The sequence below is a fragment of the Corvus hawaiiensis genome, chromosome 10, assembly GCF_020740725.1.
Source record: "Corvus hawaiiensis isolate bCorHaw1 chromosome 10, bCorHaw1.pri.cur, whole genome shotgun sequence".
Classification (NCBI taxonomy): domain Eukaryota; kingdom Metazoa; phylum Chordata; class Aves; order Passeriformes; family Corvidae; genus Corvus; species Corvus hawaiiensis.
In genome coordinates this window covers 7,828,084-7,851,609 of record NC_063222.1, presented here as the reverse complement: position 1 = coordinate 7,851,609, position 23,526 = coordinate 7,828,084, and the positions used below count along the sequence as shown (strand labels likewise).

The following is a 23,526-nucleotide window of genomic DNA, read 5'->3' as shown; positions in this document are numbered from 1 at the left end:
GCATCAAAACAATAAAATGCCTGACAGTGCTCTCCTTACTGAGGGATGGGATATGACCAGAACTTGGCTGGGTTGCAGAAGTGCCCAATAGATTTTAAGGAACTTTAACTGATAAGAAACGCTTTACTCTCTAGCTGGTTGGCAGCTCAAGCTTCACCTTTCTTGCACTCTAGGAAAGTCTGGGTCAGCCCGTGCTCTTCACAGCGTAACTCTGAAAGCTCTACCGGCCCAGCTGAGACTCACACATCACTCAGTGCTTTAGTTCCGTGTGTCCAGGCGGTGCCTGCACCCAGCCAACGCTGTGGCTCTGGCCTGGATTTACCGATACCCTCAGCTTTGCCGCTGTGCCCCCTTGCCCCACAGCGAGCCCTGGGGTCTCCAGGGGCGCCGCAGGACGCTGTGTCCCGCACAGCGGGCTCGGGGTGCCGGGCTCGGGGTGCCGCTCACCTGTGCTCAGCTCAGCCGGAGCCAGCCCCGGGCGGGGGGAGCGGAGCAGCGGCGGGGGCCGGGGGCGGAGCGCGGCAGGCGCGGACCCTTGCGCCTCTTTCCCCGCGGTGTCGGCGCGGAGGCAGCGCGGGGATGCCGGCGCCCGGCGCCGCTGCCGCCTGCGGGGACGGCCGGGACGAGGCGGGCCGGTGCCTGAGCCCCGCGGGGCGGCTGGCGGCCGCCGTGTGCCTGGGCGCCGTGGGCAGCCTGGGCTTCTGCAGCAACCTGCTGGTGCTGCTGCTCTTCTGGCGCTTCCGGGCGCTGCGCTCCCCCATCAACCTGCTGCTGCTCAACATCGCGCTCAGCGACCTGCTGGGCTGCGCCCTGGGCACCCCGCTCGGGCTGACCGCGGGGGCCGCCGCCGCACCGGGGGCCGCCTGCGCCTGGCACGGCTTCGCCACCGCCCTCTGCGGTGAGTGGGACCCGACCGGGCCGGGGAGCGGCCGGGAACCGGGGGGGGCTGCGGGGGCTGCACCCGCGGAGCGGAGGGCACGGGCCAGCCCCGGCAGCTCCGGAGAGGACAGGGGAGGAGACGGGCCAGCCCCTGCAGCGGGGGCAGAGCCCCACACCACGGGCAGGTGCGGTGGGTGCGGGCCCGGGTGCGCGCAGGCGGGAGAGCGGCGGGTGCGGTGAAGCTCGGGCTGTGCGTGGGGAGCGGGACACCCGGCACGCCAGGAGCACAGGGCTGGGGTTAAACTTTCCCAGCTTCAGTGGTTGTTTTTCTGGAAAAAGCCCATAAGCCCCCAGGCAGCGTTAAGTGTGAGTCCTCATTCAGGCTCCAAGGTGTGTTTCCAGCAGCTACGGAAGAGCTGTACAAACTTTAAAGGATGAAAACGGAGCGTAGAATCATAGCCTCGTTCAGGTTAGAAAAGACCTTTAAACGCATCGAGTTCAATTACTAACCTAGCACTGCCAGGCCCACCACTAAACCCTGTCCCTGAGTGCCACATCTCAGCGTGGGCAGCTCTGAGTCTCCACAGCTGCGATTTCTTGGAAAGCTGGTGGCTTCCAGCCCTGATCCCAGATCCCACTGCAGGAGTGGGAAGCACTGGGCTGGACAGACCAGCAGAAAAGAGCAGCCCTGTGTGCCTCTACCTTTACCCAGCCCCGTCTTCACCTGCCAGCCAGGCACACAGAGGGAGAGCCCCGGTGCAGTGGTGGTGGTGAGGGGGTTGTGGGGACAGCAGGTGCAATATAAATCATGTTATACATAACAATATCTCATGGTTTAAAGCTTCCCAGTGCTGACAATCTCTCCCAGCCTGCTGTACCACTGCAGACACTGGCACACATCAGAGGGGTTCTCCCCCAGCCAGCACTCATATGGAGCAGAGGCTTTACCAGCAGAGCATCCCCCTGCCCATCAGGACAGACCTGAACAACGCAAGGACCACAGCTCAGCCTGGCATCCAGAGCCACTTTAGGAGGCACTCACACTGCTTATGCACACTCTAAAGATGTATTTGCAGCAGCTGCAGTTCAGATGTTTGCTGCCATCTCTTTCCCTCCTGAAGTTATACAGGGTAACAAGCCAGCTGTGTGCATGTAAAACCTTTACTTGGCAAGGAAAGTTTACCAGGAGTATGTCAGCATCCAGCAACATTCCCTTGTACAGGCCAGCATCGCCTGTACATCGGGAGGTGTGTGTGGAGGGAAATTGCAAACTCTTTTATCAGCTTTAGAAATTAACGCCCCTCCAGCATTTCTGCATGCAAAAGAAGCCTTTGATTTGCTGCTGGTGGTTTTATTGCCCCATTTGTGTCTGCTGGGAGTACCCCAATTGCAGGAGACCAGTAACTGGCTCTGCAAAGGCTCATGAGCTGCTTGCCCCCCTGAGGGGGGCACACCAGGGCACTTGCTGGCACAGGGGGCTTCAGGACAGGGGTTTAATCTACAGCTCTTCATTATGCAGAGCATGAAATCCTTATGAAAACCCTGTGGGACTGCACTTCCCCAAGAAGGGTTCAGAAAGCTGCACTTTGGAGCTGGCAGAGGAGCACCAGATCAGCTCCACACTTAGGGCAAATCTAGATAATTTTCTCTAATTTTACATGTGCAGCAAGAACAAAATCTGATGGAGAAGCCAGGATTTTGCTGCAGGTCACACACACACACATATCAATTCAGACAGATGTGCTTAATTATTGATCAGCATTTATAACTGACTGGCTTTGGCTGGACACATGTTTAAACACCCCCAGCTTTTGGTGAGTGGGGTCAGGCACCTCCAGTCCCAGTCCCAGTCCCAGTCCCAGTCCCAGTCCCACCGAGTTTCCAAAGCCAATGCCATCAGGCTCATCCAGAGCTTGAAATATTTTGGGAGAACATACAGCAAAGCCTTCATTCATTCACTTTTGCTGATACATGTGTCTGGTTTGATACAGGCATCATCTCGCTCGTCTCCCTGGCTGTGCTTTCGTACGAGCGTTACTGCACTATGACGAGAACAACAGAGGCTGACACCACAAACTACAGGAAAACATGGGCAGGCATCATCCTGTCCTGGACATACTCCTTGCTCTGGACTGTTCCCCCACTTTTTGGCTGGAGCAGCTATGGGCCAGAAGGACCAGGAATAACCTGCTCTGTGAACTGGCATTCCAAGGATGCCAACAACGCATCCTACATCGTCTGTCTTTTCGTCTTTTGCCTCGTAATCCCTTTTGCCATCATTGTCTATTCATATGGGAAGCTGCTCTGTGCTGTGAGACAGGTAAGTTGATTCCTCAGCTGCCTTTTGTCTGTGGCCCCAAACCAGGCAGAAGCCAGTGATCACCATTTTCCACCTTTAGAACTCCTCTGCTGTCACATGTGCTGCTAGCCCTGGAAACTGCCTCTCCTGTGACTGTCCTGGTGACAGGCTCCAGTCTACCAGGGCTTTACAAGTCACACCCAGGTGTGTACAGCTGGAGGTCCCTATGACAGCATCACAGACAAGGGAAGTTTGCTAGATACTTCAAATTATCCCTAATTAAAACTAGGAAAGATTGATGAGATTGGTCCTAGGATTTAAATCTGCAGGAATGCTATGGAGAGGTGAGCATTATCAGCAGGTCCAGCAGCTGCATGGTCAGTGGAGGGTGTGGGAGCTGTGATTTCTGAAGATCAGCAGAACATTTGGTACCAAACACTGTCAGGGCAGCACCGTCAGGCAGCTGGAAATGCCAGTGCAGAGGTTTGTCCTCCTTTGTGGAGAACATCTGCCTTTAGCCACGAATCCCGGGGTGTGATGGACCAGCACTGCCTGCTCATGGCACAGTGATGCTGGGAGAGACCCATGAGCATGGCAGCCCCTCTTTGGGGACCAGTCTGTGGACAGGCTAGGACTTTCTCTCAGCACAAAAGGGTCATTCACCCCCTAAACACCTCCACATTGGGTCCCTGCACCCTAGGAGCCCACCCCAGGCTGGGCCTCAGCTCCATCAGTGTTACCAGACCTCACTTGGGCTCACCTCATGCAGTGAGCACCTGAAAGATAAGAGAGAATTAGATAAAGGTCACTCTATGAGCCACATTTGCAGATGTAAACATTTAATTTAAGCTTGTTACTATCAGGGACTTTAGGCAGAAGTAAATTAAATTAGTGGAGATGTTTAAATTAATCCTCATACCCCCCAGCCCATTGTCTTGTTACAAATACCTTTTGTTCCCCTTGAAAGCCAGCTCAGTCCTCTCTGGTCACCCTTTGCTGGGAACAGCTGCTTCTCCTGCACCACCATGGACCAGTCTCCTGAGTGCAGGCAAGGGCTGGCTTTCATAGGACTTCAATGTTTTTCCATCTTTAAGAGCTAAAAATACTGTTTTAGAGGTGCTGCTTGTTGCAAGGTATTCACAGCAGCTGGGACTGGAGCAGGTCCTGCCTGCAAGAGAGGCTGTTCCTCTCCAAAGCTCTTCTAGGGGCAAGAAACAAGAAAACCTGCTTTCCTGTCAAAGGCTGTGCTGTCTGGTGTGTCAGAGTGATCCCCACAGCTTGGACAAGCTCTCCTGGCTCTGCCCTCCCCAGTGCCAGCAGAGCCTTTATTTCTGCTGGAGCTGCACCTGTGCAGGAGCACTGGAGGGTGTAAGTTTTTACATTAAATACTCTTCCCACTTATGCAGCCATCACATAAAAAGTTACATTTGGGCTCAGGAGAGCTGTCTGTCTTCAGGACAGCTGTGGCCACTAAGCAGGGTGAGTTACACCAGCAGTTCAGGCAGCAGCAGAGCTCAGCAGCTTTAGCAGAGCCCTCTGTGAATGCAGCGAGCAATGGGATCCCTTCAGTGATGTGAGCTGCTCCACTAGGGATAGAGTGGCATGGAAAAGGGACAGGGTGGTGGCAGGGGCTGTTACCCTCCCTGTCAGATGGGTGACACCTCTAAAGGTCAGAAGCTGCCTTTCCTGGGCTCTCTGGTCCTGCAGGAATCCCAAGACATGAGAAAATAATATGAAAATTATTCTTTTGTCTGGATCTGGACTATCCTTTCAAGAAGGGGGATTTTCCATGAAGAGGGAAAGTCAAAACTGGATGGTACTGTGGATGCACCTGGGCTCATTTGGGAAGACAAGAGGGAGGGGAGGTGCAGGGGCAGAAGCCCCAGAGCCTCTCTCCTGCCTCCTGCCCTGGCCCAGGCAGCGTCCCCATTCCCATCCCCAGTGCCATGCTCATTCCTGACCCAGGCTGCTCCCAGATGGTTGTGCTGCTGCCCAGGATCTCCCAGGGCAGCAAATTCCCTGTGTGTGTAAGAGAGAGAGAAAAAAAAAAGGAACAAAATAAGCTTCACATGCCAGCTGAATATTTAAAGAATTGAACAACAGACATTTGTGGTTTTAGTGGACCCCAAATTATAGGCAACACTCTGTAAGCCTTTAATAGTGCTTTCAGCTCCTGCCGTGAAAAGTTGCCTTTAACTGAGATTATCTGCACCACTTACGGGAGTAAAACTGTACTGGGAGATCAGGGTGTTTGGTTTCAGCCAGGCATGAAAAATTGTATCCTTTCGCTTGACATTTGTATTTTCATGCTCTGATTTCTGACCTGATTGTCATCACAGGAGATATGCAGGGATGCTCAAACTCTGGGAAATTGGTCTTGGCTCCCATTCCCACTGTATTGCTTCAAGGTCACAGTTTCAATAAACTTGAAGACAATTGTCACCACTACAAGCGGGTCTGTTTTTCCTCCCATGTCTTGTTTTAGGCAGGGGATGGTCAGAAGGAAGGGTTTGCTCTGAGCCATTTAAAATGAATACCACAGGAGCTGGGATGTATTACAGTACACTGTCGACAATAAATCGGAATTCTGAAAACAACCATTAGAAAATGAGGGCTATCAAGGTTCCCAAACACATTGAGCTTTAGTCTTAATTATCTCATTTCTGAGGAGTCCTTCTGCTTTGATACAGGTCTCATACCTCCCCTGTGAAGGACTGCAGAGGGCCCAGGCAGAAGCAAAGGCTGCTGCTTTCCTGGGGAAGCGAGAGCACGATGCAGTTGCGCACTGGCAGCCAGCTGGGTGAGGGGGTTCATCTCTGCTTCCTGGGGTTCCTGCACAAGGGCTTCACCACAGTGCCCCAGGGGATGGCAGGAGGTGGCTGTGACCCCCATGTCCAGTCCCATTCTTGAAAGGGACCTGCTAGCAGAAATCTGCCAGCTGGGGTTTGCTGCAGAGAGCAGGGATGCTTTAGGATGGCCTTGGTTTTGTTAGCAGAGCCTCAAGACTGTGTTACTGCTCCTACAGCTGAGTATGCAGCTCCAGAGGAGTACACAGGATCTCATCCATGCTCCATGCCACAGCAGAGAAGCTGTAATCCCTCAGCTCAGATCACCTTGGGAGAATGACAGAATTTATGAAGGTTTAGAAATGACAGAAGTGAAGCAGAGCCCGCAAGGCAGCCAGCAACCAGGCTGAGCAAGCTGTGAGAAGCAGAAAAGCATATCTGCCTCTTCCTCTGCAGAGCCTGGTGCCCTCAGAGGGCCTGGCAGCCAGGGTCAGAGGTTGTTGGGGTAACCTGTTCAGTGCTCAGGGGGAAGCACACAGTGCTGCTTGCAGCAGGGCAAACCCTGTGGGACGTGAAGCTGGGCAGTGCAGGGAGGCTGGATTCATCCTCATCCAAAGCCCCCTGGCTGGTTTGAAAAGCTTGGTCGTGTCTATAACTTCTGCAAAAGCACTCCAGCCAGCAGAAACAGTGCACGTGGACTCTCAAAGACAACTTTGGCAATGCAAAGTTAAGGGGCTACCAAGAAACAGTAGTTCAGAATTTCTTCTAGTACAAGTACTTGGTAGCCAGCATTGGGTTCACCCCGAGCTCGTGGATGTCCTGAAGAATGAAGGGCTCTCCCTGGCCATTCCTGTGTTTCAGCAGTTTGCACAGCCCCAGGTGTGGTGTGTACAGATGCCCAGTATGGACCTGCCTGGGTAAACCACCTGGTCAAACATGAGTTGCATCCCAGATTCCAGCTGGAAATAGCCAGCTCACTGAAAGCACCACACAAGCAAAATCCATGAATCCTGCAGGAGACAACCATTCTGCTACCAGGTTTTGGAACAGCTGTAGTCAGCACATTCAACCTTAAAAATGCTCGCTGGAAACAGATAAATCATTTTGTGAGCACAGGGATTAGAAGGTCATTAATTAGAGTCATTGACAAGCTTGGCTGAGTCCTCTCCCATGACTTGTCAAAACGCAAATATAATCGATTCCAGCTTTTGTGTCACTACATTACAGTGTGGTTGGGGTTTTTTCCCTTTAATTCTCAGACAAGCTACTCTTCTATTATCTCTTTGACAAATGAATCCGAGGGCCTGCCTTCGAATTATTGACCAGTGTTCATCCTAATAGATCAGGGCAAGGCTCAATATTCTGCTTTTCTGCACAGACTCCTGCCCTGGGTTGAGTCACATCAGGGTAAATCTACCTCAAGCAGTAATCACAGGCAAGGCAGGAAAAGCCAACACCTTGGCATGGTTTCCACCAGCCCTCTGCCCCCTTGGTCCCCCAAGTGTTATGGAAAAGAAAAAAGTGCAGCAAGTAGGCATTTGGTGTGTTACATGTTAATTTCATTATGTCAATTAGCAAGTCCAACAGTTTCTAATGCTGGGGTAATAGCTTCATACAGCATGGGCAGGAGAAACTGGGGGAGAACAGCACTTTTCCAGGAATTCCCTTCCAGCGGCAGGAAGGGGAAAGGGTGATTACACTGCTCCTTCAGCATTAATCTGGCCAGTATGAATAGCAACAATAAACTGGGACTGAACTGGGCATGTGAGACAGACACATTCCCAAAGGCAGGAACCATGACAGGTTAAGCACTGGAACATCTCAGACCCCAGGGAAGAGAAAATCAGTCTTGAGACAGCTGAGCCCAGAAGAGCTGCAGAAACCATGCAGGTCAGTGATCAAAGAGGGCAATCACCTTTAGAAACGGGATCGATCCACCCACGCGCAGAATAACCAAAGAATTGGCTTTCTTTGCTTCAATTGACTTCAGTCCCAGTGAAAATGCGGCGGGGGGTGTTTCTGTATTTCCCCACTCGGACGGTAGCAGGAGCTCTGCCCATTCGAGATGCTCGGATTCGCGTTCAGTTGGTCTCTGCTGCAGGTTCCCCTTCTCAGAGCTGCGGGAAGGGCTCTTTCGTCCCTCGGCAGCAGCAGCAGCTGTGGGCAGTGGAGGATCTGATACCTACGTGAATACAAAGCACGTGTGAGAGGAAGGCCAGAGCCTAGATGCTGGCTCTGGAGCCACGGACAACATTTTCCCCTTCGGGATACTGTGATTCCCTGGAGGATTTGCTTAAAGAGGGGCACTGCCTGTTCTCAGCTTCTACAGAGAGCTGGAGGGGAGATACCTCGTGCTGTGCCACGGCATGATTTGTCCAACAGCAGTCGTGACCTGGTGAATACATTAAGGATTTTTCTAATTTTTTGAAAACAAAGCAGCTGTAACATTTTTTTTTTCTCCTGAAGCGCAAATATTTTTCCACAGGAGCTTCCAAACCTCAGATGTGTCCAAGCCCGTGCAGTGAGGGAAGCAGAGCCTTGCAGAGCACTCTCCCTTAGGACAGCAGGGAGCAGCCGTGCCCCGCGGGCTGAGTTCCCCTGCCCTCCTGCCCAGAGAACGCATTCCCTCCTCCACTGGCTCCTCCTGGTACTCCGCTGTGTATCACAGGTAACACTTGAGAAGACCTCCACTCTCAGTAAGAAGAACAGACTCTCACCACAGTCATTACTGATTAAAGAATCAGTGCAAGATGCAGAAGGAGGGGAACCAAAGCTGTGTGAACATCAGTGGTGCTGAGATGTTTTAATAACCATTCTCACTGACAGATGGGCTGTGCAGATTCCTAGCTCTGAAGGACATCCCTGCACAGTAAGCCCCCAAGCCTGGAAGCACCTTGGCTGTGTTACAGGGAACTCAGTGACTGAGAAGGATGAGGCCACACTTCCAACCCAGCAACCTCCCAGCCTGCACTTGGTACTCCAACCTTTGCAAACAACAACCAGGATGAATTATTTTAATATTCTGGTATTTGAGATTAAAAATTTACCCCCTTTAGTGATTAAAATACCTCTCCTTACAGCCCTCTATGTTTATAACAGCAAGAGAGGAACTGAATTTAGATATAAATCTTGATCTTAAATCATGTGGTTCACCCTTGAGAGGACAGAGGTGGATGTGAGAGGATGCTGCGAGCACTTCAAAGGATGTCTAAGCCATAGAGCTCCTCCCTTGCACACCACAAGGCCCTCACTGTGACTCCTTTAGCACCTTCCAAGCCTTCTCAGAAATGAGGTACTACAGCAGAGGTGAAAGACATCAGCACAGCAGCTGGAATTGGATTTCTTCTCTCTCTCCTCTCACATCCCTATAAGCTTTGGCAGAGGTCTGTGTTAATACTGGAAACAGCAGCTTCCAGAGAGCCATCAGTAGTGGATGGTCCCTGCATGGGCTGTGTGATCCCCTGCCAGCAGGACACAGCCTGAGACCACCTTCCTTTGCTTACAGCCAGCTTTAAGTGCTTTTGGCCAAATTTCCACAGGACCATTCTTGTTAACACACCACAGGAGATTTTCCACAGCCTTCACTTATGGGAAGAGATGATTTGCAAAGGCAAATCTTCACCCAACTCTTAGTGCTGGGCAGCACCAGAAGCACAGCCTGAGGGTCAGAATTTTGTTTGGACCCACCAAACTAGTGGGTGTCCTCTTTGTATGAACAGGCAAACTTGGGATATTTTGGTGCAAACCCAGCTCATTAAGGTACATGAACATACCCTGTATTTAGGGTTGAAGCTGAGGCAGAAGCATTAGTGGGATTTGGAGCACAAGACATTTTGTACATCATGAATGGTCACATTTGTCATCCGGTTCCCTTCCCTGTGACACAGCCAAGTGAGGTAGAAGTCTCTACAGCATTCCAAAAGCAAGGAGAGGCTCAGGGCAACCCAAACTGTGTGTCAATTACTGAGGGAGAAAAAGGTAAAATATCACAGGAAAAAAGCAGGGGAAAAGGAAATGTTTGATTAGAAGAATCGATAATTTATGTGGACTGTTGTCAAGCTTGAGTGATACAAATGTATTCATGTGGCTGAGGATTTCTCTGCCTTTTCACAGGCCCTCAGAAGAGAGGGGGCCATCTCTCAGCTGTGCAGGTCACAGACATCGCTCTTGAATCTCTGCTTGGGCAAGAAGTGGGCATGGGGCAGTGCAGGGGAGCCCAGAAACCTTGAGCAGGGAAAGCAGAGCACCTCATAAGTGAAGCCAAACTTGAGGCTCAGCTCACAGCCTAACACCTCTTCTGCAAAAGAAGGATGGAATTCTGGTTGAAATTATTTAGCAGTTGGAGGCAAAAGCAATTTCTTACAGATGTTTTATTCCTTCCTGTGCATAAGGTGTTCCATTATCCATAAAAATACACTTAGTCCCAGGCAAGAAACCAAGAATCAAGAATGCTGTGGTTATGGAAGAAAGGTGCAACTGCTACTGCAAGGCTCTCCACAGCCCACAGACAGGCTTTCTTCTGCCCTGGAAATCCTGAGGTAGGATTTCCAGCCTTGAGAATAATTGGGGGGGGTTGCCCTAGAAACTAATTCCCACTGTTTTAAATCAGTTTCCATTTCCACTCTCCACTGCCAGCTCAGCTTTGCTGGGTGTGCAGCTGGGGCTGGCAGAGCCCCCTGGTTTCAGCCACGGCACAGCAGGAAGCTCTGCTGCCCTTGCAGAAAAGGGCGCTGCATTTTCTGTGACTTTCAGAGGACTGATAAACCCTTTTCATTTCACATCTTCTACAAAACATCACCCCCACCTCACACTCCCCCATCCCCCCCAAAGCATGCAGAAATATACATCTATATGTCTATGTAAATCAGAGGGGCTTCTAATTGTCCTCTTCCATATAGGAAGGACCTGGGCCCCAGCCAGTAGGGACAGGGCTTAGCTGGTGTTGCACAAAGGGCACTGCATAAGGTTTGTCTTTCACTCAGACAAAGGAATTTAGGTTTTTGTCATCAATGACAAAGCTTAGGCTCACAATATGTCAATTTACCAGATCTAGTGCAGGTAATCAGCACACTGGGAAGCCAGGAGGCAGAGGTTTCCAAGTGACAAATGAGCAATGAAGCTGCTTTTTGCCTCACGTCATTTTGAGTCTCCAGCTTTGCTCTTCCCCATCTCCCCCTGTGCTGTCCTGCAGACTGATCTGCTGGGCTCAAGGCCTCACTGTTTGGTGGGGTGAAAGCCCCAGGTCTGTCAGAAGCAGAGCTCTCCTCTCACAAGACAAGCATTAAAACAGACATGGAACAGCGCTGGCAACTTGCTTTCCTCACTCTCATTTTCATGGCAAGGCACTGAATGGATGGGACTTTTAAGAAAGCCAATGCTTCACTGTGAATGCAGGTAATGAATTTCTAGCTTCTATGATTGCACTTAAAGGCTTTTAAACATAATTCAAAGGTTTGAATGCTAGGAGGGATAGAAAAAAGTTCCTTCAAAATAAAATCTAACTTGTTCTTGCAACATTTCTGTATGGGAGCGTCAGCTGCTTATCTCCTCTCCAAGCAAAACTTTTTAAATTAATATTTGGACAGATCATGAAATATTGTTAAACCAGCACTGAATGACTGCCCACTGTTTTAGAACTTCAAGGAAATTCTCATATAATCATAGAATGGGTTGTGTTGGGTTTGAAGGGACCTTAAAGATCATCTAATCCCAACCCCAAAGGGTTGAGGGTTTCCCCTGAAGCATCCAACTTAGCTACCTACATTTATCAATTCTTAGAAGCAGTGCATATGCTGATGTGCAGGGACCACCAGGAATTCTCACATCCTCTTCAGAAGAAATCAGACTGACCTTCAGTGCACAGGCTATGCAATTTAATTGCATCTCCATTAGGTTATAGTTTGATTCCTCAGTGCATATTCAAACAGCCATAGCCATGAATTCTCCAGGGCAGAGCATAACTGAGTATATCTGATTTCACAGCTCTTGGGCTCTTTCTAATGAACAGGCAGTGATGCCTGAAGGTGTTCAGCTGCTGCCACAGCCCAGGAGTGCCTGTGCTGCCCCTTTTGTCTCTGCTTTGCTCACATAAGACAGGGGCTCAGCTGGAGTGCTCAGGCCAGCACATACACAGTTTGGTTGAGGTTTTTTTCCCTTTATCTCCCTTATTCTGACATTTCTCAAGGACCATCCTCTTACTCCCACGAGTGTTGCTGCCAGTTCTCAAAGCTCTAAATAGTATGGTGGTTTCACAAGACAAGAGAAGACATAGTCAGTCACTCAGCTGAGATTCTCACATAACCCTGAAGATTCAGGAGCTCTTCACAGTGGGAGCTTCATGGCTGAACCTCCCAGCTGGCCATGGGTACACTCAGCTGTGCTCTCCAGGCCTGGATGTCACTGAGCAATTTCCATATCCAGTGCTGAAAATACATATTTTACTTTCCTAGTAAAGTGATGACTCTTATTTCTGCACAGTGTCAGCAATATCAACCAGGAATTTGCTGTGTCCACAGTGACCTCTGTTTAAACCTGTCCTTATTGTTTGTTGCATTAGTCACTCATCCATGTCCTTGTATCTGTGACATCCAATGCCACACTGCACAAACACTATTTGTGAGCATTTTTGCTCCTATACTGGGAGGATGGTTGTGTAAGTTCCCAGTTATGGTCAGTGAAATTTTAAAAAAGGCAAATTAATCACTTCTGCAGGCTGAATCACCACCTTGAGGTGCTTCTCTGCAGTAGAAAACACAAAGTAACTTAGCCAGTACATGACAGATCTCAGCACAGGGACTGTCCTTCTCCTGTGTTCATGGTCACCTCCACCATGGGACCTGTCTGACAGCAGAGGATAATACATAGCACAGGCACATCATGGTTCAGCCTGTCCCTGGAGAGGCAAACAGGGAACACAACAAACCCCTGCTGCATCCAGCAAGCCCCAAAGTCATGGGTTGCATTGAGAGAGTGCATATTCCATGGAAATGCCTCTATAATGTAGGGGATTAACTACTGCACTGGCCACAGCATTTGGCATCTTTGTGACCAAGCTTCAGTGGAGTTTTACTGGAAAGGGCACAGCAGAGTGAGCTCTGGGATGAAAAGGACAGCTTACGTGCAGAGTGAGCACACAGTAACATTTCCACTGCGTTAACCTTCCTCCTGCTCACATCAGTGGTCGTGGAATGTGACTCCAGCCCACGGGGAACCATCTCTTCACCACCCACAGCAGTTCCCAACGTCAGCCTTTACTGCATGCCCATGGCAGGGACTGGGTGCTGAGCAGAGCCCAGGAGAAACGGGGTCAGCACCTTACATGGGTGTCCTGGGTGGGTGTGGATATGCCCAGCTCTTCCTGACCCTTTCGTTGGCTTCCCATGGGAAAATCAACACCCATGGGAAGCAAAAGTAAAGGACATTGTAAGAGCAAGATGGGGCCAGGGCTTCCAACTCCTCAGTCTCGCTAACTCAGTACACTGGGCCACACATTCAACACATAGAAGGCGTGATACAGAGGCAAAACAAATTTTAGGAAACCGAAAAGATCATTTTAGAAGAAACAGAGACTCAAATTCCAGTGAAGAAAATACAAAGGCTATAAAAGCACATTTTTTCATGGCTCTTTTCTATACCAAAACCTACAGAAATAGAGAGATTTTAAAAACAAATTTCTTGCACATGACATCGAGGTTTAGATTTTTGACCAAACCAGAAGCAAAGGACAGTGTAGAGCAGATCAGTGCACTGCCAGGGTACCCCTGTGCTAAACTCCTGCAGTGGCATTGCTGCTGGTAACCCAAAGCCAGGAACAGCCTGAGCTGACTTTCCAATCTCCATGGGCCAGCAACTAAAGGCAAGCATGGGCCAGACTTGTGCTCTTACCTTTCCTGGAAGTTATCAAGACAAAATTAAACTAAAAACCCACAGCACCACTCACCAGCATAATTTTTACATAGCTCTTTGCTTTGTCCAGATACAGAGGGTGATCTGATGCCAAGTCTAGGCACAGCCCACAGTTATATGGTATAGCCAAGTCACCATCTGCTGATGGGGTGCAGCAACATTTCAAGGTTGCTGGGTTTGTTTAGTTTTGCAAAAGTTTTCTGCGTGTGTGCCAAATACGAATATCTCAGGTTTCCTTGACTGACCAGGAGAGCCTTGTAGTTGAAAGCAAAAATGCTTCAAGAAGAGTTACAGCAGTGGGAGCATGCTCAAACTTTCTGGCCTCATAGGATGAAAATAATAATTTCCTGCTGCTGGCAAGGAAATGGAAACCTTTCCTTGCTTACCCATGAAGCCATTCCCTGACATCAGCAGTCTGAAAACTGCAAGCTTTTCTCTTTTTTTTAGGAAAGCATAAAATACTTCAGAAGTCAAGAGAGCAATACCTAGCAGAGTTTACCTGAGAAGGGAGCACTGCCCAGGCAGAACATGCAGCAGCAGAAGTCCCCTGCTGGCTTTAAGTTCAAGCCAGTGGCCAGAAGCAGCTGTTCCTCCCTGTGCAGCTCCGTGCCACACCGCAGCAGGATGTGCAGGAGGAGATGTGGAGAGCAAGCATTACACAGCTCCCTGTGACCTTAGCCCTGCTCAAGGTTATTAAATGAGAAATCCCTCCAGAGTCCTCCTCCCATGCCCAGCCTCAGACCAGCCTGATTTTGATCTAGAAAACATCAGTTAAACATTTGTCCTCTCTGGCCTTATCTGAAGGAAGAGGTTGTTGGGTTTCCTTTTCTAAAATTTATAGAAATCAACAGAACAAAAAGGAGCTCTTGGTTTTCCTCGAGGTGCTCCACATGCAAGGCATCACCCACCACCTGCCCCAGGTGTCTCCTGGCACAGGGGGTGGACAGGAGGATCTCAGGAAGGCACAAAGAAACTGGGATTTGTGTGGGGATACAGAACCCTGGCAGCTGGTGCCAATGCCTTTCAGTGCTTCTTGTCAGGAGCCTTAAATACCAAGCGCACATGATGCAAAATGCAACCCCTCTCGTCTCCATCCTTGTTTCCACCCCAATCCAGCTGTTTGGACTTCATCACACAGCCTGAGTGTAGTTTTGTACCGAGGTGTGGCAAACTCTCAGAAAATCCACACACAGGGAATGTGTCATACAAAATTCTTATCAACACCATGAGATACAACATAAAAAGATAAATGTGAGCTTTCTGTCTGAGATGTCTGTGAATAAATCTGAGCTACTGATGCCTGTGGGCGGCTCTGAGAGAAATATTCACTTCTCACTAATGGAAATATTTTGATTAACAACTTTATTTGCCTAGTGGCAAATACCACTTTTTTTCCTTTTAAATCACAGACAAGTGTCATAAAAGATTTCATTTGCACATTAACAAGATATTTATAAAGTACTTGGTATTTGAGTTCCCTCAGCAGGCAATTACAGATATGTTCTATTTTTTGAACAGTTTTGGTTAGGTTTTTTAATTAGTCTCAAGGTGACTTCCAGCACTCAAATACATCCCGACGGATTCCCCATAAAACTGCTCATAATAATTAGTTCCTCGTGCTTACTGCAGCACTTCTCAGTGCAGGCTTTACACAGCCATCACTGAAAGGTCAGGTTTTCAAAACACACTGAAAACTAGGAAACAAGGGTGAGGCATAGGCCAGCAGTGTTTATATGCAATGTGATTTACTTTCAAGTATGTGTGAACCCAAAGTCCAGAGGAGGAGCCTGTTGTAAATCACTTTAATTCAAGTGCTGCCTTTTCCCATGGATTCAGGGAAGGAAGTTCTCTCAACTCCCATTCTTCATGTTCTCGCCTGCCCCAGTGCCCTGTGGGTACAGGGCATTTCATCCTTGCTGGGGATCACTCCTGGCAGGACTCGGGCAAGCCGTGGTTCTGGGAGCACTGGGAGCAGCTGTGCTCTGGTCAGACCAGGGCACATTCCTTCTCCTTGCCTCCAGCCCAGGATACTCTCGTTAAAAGCTGGGATTTAAAGTAAGCTGGAGAAGGCTGCTGTAGATGAAGAGCACTTCTGCTGGTCCTGTTCCAGCTGTCAGGGACACACTCTGAGAACACAACACACCCACCCTGCCCACGGCCAGGCAGCTCCTCTCCAGCCAGAACGGTTCAGGTGACGCTGCCAGCCCTGCCCTTAGTGCAGCTGCTCCAGCAGCTCCCATGCACCATCACCTGTGCCCAGTACAAGCAGTGCTAATGCCTTACTTGTGCCTCTGTCCCACCCAGGGGAGCAGCATCAACAAGGGGCTGGGCCGGAGCCGGGAGCAGCGCATCCTGGTCATGGTGGTGGTGATGGTGGTTTGCTTCCTCCTCTGCTGGCTGCCCTATGCAGCTGTGGCACTCATAGCTACCTTTGGGAAGCCTGGGCTCATCACCCCTGCAGCCAGCATCATCCCAGCCATCCTTGCCAAGAGCAGCACCGTCTACAACCCCATCATCTACATATTTCTGAACAAACAGGTCAGTGAGATGCTCTCCTTTGTTTACTCAGGTTCAGTGTATGCAAGGAGTGAGGAAATAGCGAGGGGAGGTAACGAGAGTATCAGTGACATCACTCAAATCCATGGGAGGGAAGCTCTAAAAAAGGGCTCCAAGGACCAAAATTATTCAACAAATCTGCACTTTTGGAAGATGAATAACCAACTTCCCACACGTGCATATAGCAAAAGATAGGTCCTTCCTTTCCATTGCACAATTTGACAAAAAGAGAAGAAATTTGTGTTCTGGCAAGAGAGAAAGCACCAGAAATTGTCTGAGGTGACTCAGATACGTGAAGTCTTGTAAGGATGTGAGCTCTTGCTGCCCCGCGCCAAGCCCCAGCACAGCACATTGCCCACAGTAACTCCTCTTCTTCACAACATCAGCTTTCCCCTCTCTGATTTACTCTTTTAACCCCCCTCAAATACTTCAGTTGCTCTTTGGTCCTGCTCTCCCCCCCTAAGAGCTGGTGGGAGCCATGACCAGCAAGGATTTGTCTGAAAGCACTGCCAGAGGAGCTGGCCCTGGAGCAGGGGACAGCACACAGCAGGCAGGAGCTGGGGTACCCTCAGCCAGGTCCAGCTCCATCAGCCCACTCACTCAGGAACATTTCACTGATTTTTGCATTGCTGGGATTATAGCAGGTGGATCATTTGTTTCTCCGAGTCCAGCAAATCCTCCACTTGAAATGAGTTTTGGAAGCTGTTAGGAAGCACAGGCAGTAAATTGTTCACTCTCTCTTGAAAACAAATGGAGATAGTAAAAGATTGATTTAAGTCTGGCTTAAATTAGCAGTGGGTGTTTTTTCTGGGACATGAGAAATTCCCAGGGAGGGAAAGTTTCCATGATACCATCCATCATCTCCACACCATCCATCAGCTCCACTCACTGTCACAAACAGCTCAGGGGGGTGCAGTCCCTTTTCTGGTCATGCTCAGCCACCTGCAGAATTCCCTGACATCTTCCCTGCAATAGGAGCATTTCTTTCCCTTCTCCTTTATTATTTAGCTTTTAAATAAACTCTCTCATGAAACTGCCTGGAACGTTGGAGAGCTGTTGCCATCCCTTACCAGGGGAAAAGCCCCAAGCACACCAACACATGAAGGGTGACTCTGACTCACTTCAAACATGTCCAACCCTGCTTAAATCCAGAGAGGCAGTTCAAAAATCACAGACTGATCTTAACGTGTGCATGGGCTGGAAAGAGCACTCCAAAACAACACAGACTGTGCAGAGGAGTTTTCTACAGCAACTCTTAATTAATCTTTTTACTAAATAGCTTGCTGAGAGGCAGCGGCTAGACACAAATTAAAGTGGGTTTATCCATGTCAGACTCCTTAAGTTCACCATAAACTTTTACTACTAGTGCTCCATACACACTTCATTTTGTTTGTGGAGGGGCTTTTTTATGGTTTTGGTTTGGGATTTTTTTTAAATTCCACTTGGTTTCCATTGCTCAGTTAGTATTTTAGCAGCAATCAGTGCTCAGGGTTCTTCTCTACTCAGTGCAGAATAAGAAGTCAATAGTCTGGGTTTCTCTACACTCAGGAGAGAAGGCAGTAGAAGCACCTCAGACCAGAAGATGCTGCAGCCACCCAGAAGTGCCAGGCAGGTGAAAGCAGGACGTGTTGGTCGTCCAGAAAACCATGTTCAACACTGACACCATTCCTGAGGCTATGGAAATCTATACGAGATGCCTTGACAGCTCACATAGCTGACATTTCCCTCTAGTTCTGTGCTATTTCTAAAACAATTCTATGTCCAGGATCCCCCCCTACTTTGGTAAATGCTCACAAATCTCTAATCAGGATGGATAAAATCCAAGAACAGGCCAGATAAAATAATATTCACATGGAGGAAATGCATCCAGGCAAGGACTAGGTGAAGGTTAAACAGATTGAAGAGGCTCTCAAGCTGTAACAGAAATTTACTGGGGATTAAACAGCTACAGAAAGGTACCTGGGAAGAGCCACGTGAGCTTGACCATGAGGGGAGGGGGCAAAGCAAAAACTAGAAAATAGACACTACTCCCCACAAGTTTTGAAGGTGCTTAATGTTTCAATGCTCAGTGGTGAGAGGCTGGTGAAAAATTTATGATTATTACAAAGCAAGTTTTTAATCCTGAGAAAATGCAGTTTTTCATTAAAAAAAAGCAACCTCAGCTGACACAAAAATTGTGTAAAATTTTTAAAAAGCCCTTTTCCCCAGCACGTAAGGCTGCTGATGAAAAGGCGGCCTGATTTTTCACTTGGCTGTTGATAACAAGAGTGGTCAGAGCTTGTTGCTAGCAGCTGCCTTGTACAAAGAATTACCAGTAATGTTGTTTTGGACTCTTGAGTGTAGAGAGATTGGTTATCAGTGTTTGACCCTGCAGCTGTAGGGAGGCCATGCACACAATGCATACCACCTAAAATGCCTATTTTTCCAGCTACAGGCAGTTTCCTTACCTTCATGCTTAGCACATTCCCTCTGCCCTCAGATACACAGAATGTTTTGCCATGCAACTGAAAAAATCTCTCCAGTTATGGATATTGAACAAACCCCTTGTGAGAGCTTAAAGTTTTCATCTTTTCCCTGGTCAAACACAAATCAAACCAGCCAGCATCAATTTCATTGATTAGCCTCAATTAGCTCAATCCATACCACACTTTTAGCAGTGGGATATATCCATAACCTGACTGCAGGCCAGCATGAGTGATTGTCAGTTCCCCAAAATCTCCATGCCACAGCAGTGTTTGCATCAGCTCAGTCAGCTGACAGGATCCTACAAACCTGAAAGCAGCCTGGAGAGCATTTAGTCCCTTCTATTCTCTGCATTGCCACAAAGTCAGTAATATTTGTAATCAATTAAAACACAGGACAACTGTTGCAGGCCTGTAACCTGTCCAAGAATTTTGTTTGTGGCTCTCTCCCCTCTGTACTACTTGTGCTGAGGTCAAGGTCTCTTGGCACAATGACTTTTTTCCCCCCACAAAACATTTCAACCTCTAATACAAAATATTATTACATCCATGTTGTTTCAGAGCTATCCCAGGAACTTAATTAATATAAAGACCATGAGATAAAGCCTGTCTTATAAAACCTGAGATGAATTAAATTCCTGCTAACTTGCTGTTCTCTTCGTGTGACAGTTTTACAGGTGCTTTGTGGCACTTCTGAGATGCAACAAATCCACCGAGAGTTCCACCAGGGCCTTGCCCAGGCCCTGCCGTGCCCTGCAGCGGGGACAGGGTGGTGTTGGCCCTGCAGGGACTGTCCTGGCTGGGCAACCCCTGGCTGGGTAACCCTTGGCCAAGAGCCAGTGCCCAGCACCGGGGGACACCGTGGCAGCTGCAGGAGCCGTGCCCAAGGCTCGCTGTGGCACCTGAGCGGGGCTGCCAGGCCAGCAGCCCTGCCGGCCACTGCCTTTGGGACCTCCCGGCCTCACAGTAGAGTTCTGTCAGATAACTTCAGTTTGCAGCTGCATTGCTAATGGAGAATTGCCCCTCTGCTCCTTCAGAGGCTGGTTTCACCAATAAACCATTGATCTGCTTAGCAAAGGCTCTTTCTCAATCAAATAATAGGAGTTTTATGGGAGTTTTGGAAGGAAACAAAAACCCACAGATGCCTGTAGGAAAAAGGTTAAAAAAGCAACAACAAAACCCAGGTTCTAAAGCCCTTCTGCCAAAGCCCAACCAAACCCACCCACCACAAAACAGAGATCCAGAGCATGGTGCTGTATGACAGCCATAAGAAACAACCTGCATTTGAAGAGAGGAGGCAAACAGGCTCTCCAGGAGGGAATGATCAACTTGCAGATGGTCCCTCTCTCCCTGGTTTGGATTATGCTCCTCCATAAATTCTCACATTGCTTTTCAATACAAACCTGAATAGATTATGAAGAACTGTGCAGTTACAAAGAAAAGCTCTAATAAAATTTAAAGTGCATATATTGATTATGTTCCAAAGTCTAGAAATTGCAGTTGAAGCTAAAGAAAGTAAGTCTTTTAGGGACTTTTCTTTTTAATTATCAGCTTACAAAGTTACTGCAGCAAAAAATAACTTCATCCCAACAGTGAAGAAGCAACTCTGAATACACAGCACTCAGCTGGGTAAAGCCCTTGTCTCTGGAAATCTGCCAGCTTGTGAGCATTAGGGAAAAACAAGAGTGTGTCCAGCCCTTTCTGGAAGTGTGGGTATGAGGGCATTTGTGGAGCCAAAAGGGCCAGGCCAGTCAGCTAAGGCTGTGAGCAGTGAAGTACATCAGTGAAACCCTGCAGCACCGAGCAGGAGTGGGAACAGAGTGGTTTCACCCAGAACAGTCCATCAGGAAAGTTGGTTGGGGACCTTCTACAGGATCTTCCTCCTGGACCATGTTTGGGAAGGAAGGTGACAGATGGTGTCTCCTACAAACAGAAAAGCATTGGAAAGCCGCAGAAGTGCAGCTGGAGGAAGAATTATAAACAGACAAACAAACAGGGAATGACCTTCTCCCTCATTAACTCTGAACACAATTTCAATATTTTGACAATATTTTCATCCCAAATTGGAAGGAAAATAGCATGAAATAGCACCATTCTGTGGAGAATTACTTTTCAAATCCCAAACTACATGAAAATGCCTTCCTTCAGAGGAGTTTCACACAGAAGCAAATCCACAGCCCTGTCAACACAGCTGTCAAAAACTTGTACCACAGTGCTTTAATTACCATATATTAGCCAACACAGGGGTCTGGGTGAGTGAATGCTCTGTGCATAGCACTACCAGGAACTACCTATTCCAAAAGGATATTTTTGATTTTTCAGATCATCACAGCTGTCTTTTTCTTCCAGGGATGTGGGTGTTGGTTTTTTTTTTTTTTTTTGCAATATTAACAAAAGCTTCCTCATAGTCACAGCATTATTTCACAACCTATTTCTTTGTTTATCCCTAAACCACAATTGTACTATTAACCTAAATAATACCAAATGTTTTAAAATACAAAAGCAGAACCATGAATTGAGGCTTTTACTGAGGTTGTATTAGTGGATGAAATCAAAGCAGTGGATGCACTCACTGCTAAGCAATATTAATCAATTATTTATTCCCAAGTACGTATTTTTAAAGGGTAGTTTGTTATTTTCAGATTAGAAAGCACGCCAGGAATTTTTCAGTTTGTATTTTCCCTTGATATTGTCTCTAGGTGGATTGTTAAATCCCAGTATGAATTTTTACATTAATAATAATATTGCAGCTCTGTGACTGGTGGGTTTTGTGTACGCAAAGATCTGTTGTCTTAGAGTATACAAATCTGGTGTTGGAAGGTGCGTTTGAAGTGTTAAATAGTTCACAGTTTGTGATACAAATGTATGTTTCCAACGTGAATTGTTAGTTTCTGTTCTGTAACCCTGTAACCTGCTGGAAACACCACCTGCAACTCAGCTCCAGAGAGCAGCTTGGAACTGCCCTGCTCGGAAACATGCAGGATGTTGTAGCTATAAATAAAAACATTCTCCTATGGTACCTCACCAGCCTTATCTGCTGAACAACTCACTACCACAGCCCTCACACAATTCTCAGAACATGGCACCAGAGAGACAGCAACTACACTTGACTTCATTTGGGATACTCTGGCCAATTTGCTGGATAATACGATCTAGGTGATACCAATTTAATAAAAAATATACAGAAAAGGCCACCCACACACACCAGCACAAGCAAAACAACACAAAACCAAACATATAAATCCCCAGATTCTAATTTACACTTCTAAAGTGAGAGAAAATTCTCCTTGAAAAGGAGGTACAGCTCCCATTTTTTCAATGAGTGTACAGCTCTATACTTTCTGAGATTTATGAGCAGCTCGTAATTTCATTTCAGCAGATGGATTTTCTGTCTGTGATGGCTGTCATTAAAGGGAATGATAATTTCATAACCATTTACCTGAATTTTTTTTTGAACAAAGCACAGTAGCTGTGTAACCAGCAGTATCATGGGGTGTTCAGCCACGAGTCAAGCCTTCCCTTACCTGTTTTTCAGCACCTTCAATATATGAAAAATTAGCTAAATGACCAAAATTAGCACTACTTTGCATCCTTTTTTTTTGTGATAAGGAAAAGCCATTTGGCTTTGAATGTAGGCATTTCACTGCATGCAGACTCAATCCCTAGTAAACCCCTAGGATATCCCAAGAGAGACTTTGCAGAGTTTTCAGATGCAAATCCAAGAACTGGGTTTAGAGTCAAGCAAAACTGATACCAGAAAGGAAATGAATATTAAACAGTTCCAAGCAGCCCCGTCTCCTTTAGAGCTCCCCCTTCCTAGCATCAGGCAGGAGTAACAAAGGATGATTACAGCACAACCACCATGCATGCACATGAGGGGGCCTTGCAGTGTCCCCTGGGACACATCAGATGTCACCTCCCAGAGGCACAGACCCCCTTGTACTGATTAGAGAAAAAGCCTTCAAAGACTCTTTCCTTTTTTATCTGGATTGTGTTGGCCCCGCTTCAGGAAAAAACACAAGGAAGCAGCACTGAGGAAAAGTCCCTTCAGGCAATGGGAGTTTTCTCATCACTATAAGGGAGCTTCAGGCCCACAGTCTGAAACTTAATTTTAAGCAAATCAGTTCTCAGACACCCTCTGCCTCACCTTGAATTGAACAAAAATACCAGCTTAGCTTTAAAAGACCCAGGTCCCAGATTAGAAGCAGAACAAGCACAAGTCCTATAGGAGAAGGAGGAACACCTGCTGGAGCTGCAGGGAGCTAACTCCCAAGGAAACTTGGGGTTACTGGCCCCATGCAAGAGGGGACAACCAGCACTCATTCTGGAATTACCCTGCAGAGTTTCTGTCAATAAGCAGGCCAGGTTTCTGACCAGAACAGCACCCAGAAAGGTAGGAAGCTGACATACATGTTATTTTTACATAGCACAGTACCAGGGGAGAACTAAACTTAGTGTGATTAACACTCACTGCAGTTGCTATAGTGACTGATTTCATTTGACTTCTACATGGGCTAGATGGCTTTTTTCTCCCCTAAGCCTTAGAGAATATTGCCCAAAAAAATGGTGCTCTTGAGTCACACTGTTGACAACTGAAATAACATCCAGCCCCCAGAAAATGTTTTTATGTTTATTGGGT

General features: G+C 47.9%; 1 protein-coding gene across 1 annotated transcript; it reads left to right on the top strand.

Annotated features, from left to right (window-relative positions):
• The first annotated feature begins 579 nt into the window (after positions 1-579).
• Positions 580-21,911, top strand: LOC125330898 (pinopsin-like). The gene is made up of 4 exons (XM_048314649.1): positions 580-898; positions 2,871-3,199; positions 16,174-16,407; positions 19,557-21,911. The coding sequence occupies exons 1-4, from the start codon at positions 580-582 to the stop codon at positions 19,707-19,709; spliced, it is 1,035 nt and encodes a 344-aa protein (XP_048170606.1). The 3' UTR covers positions 19,710-21,911.
• The last annotated feature ends 1,615 nt before the right edge of the window (positions 21,912-23,526 follow it).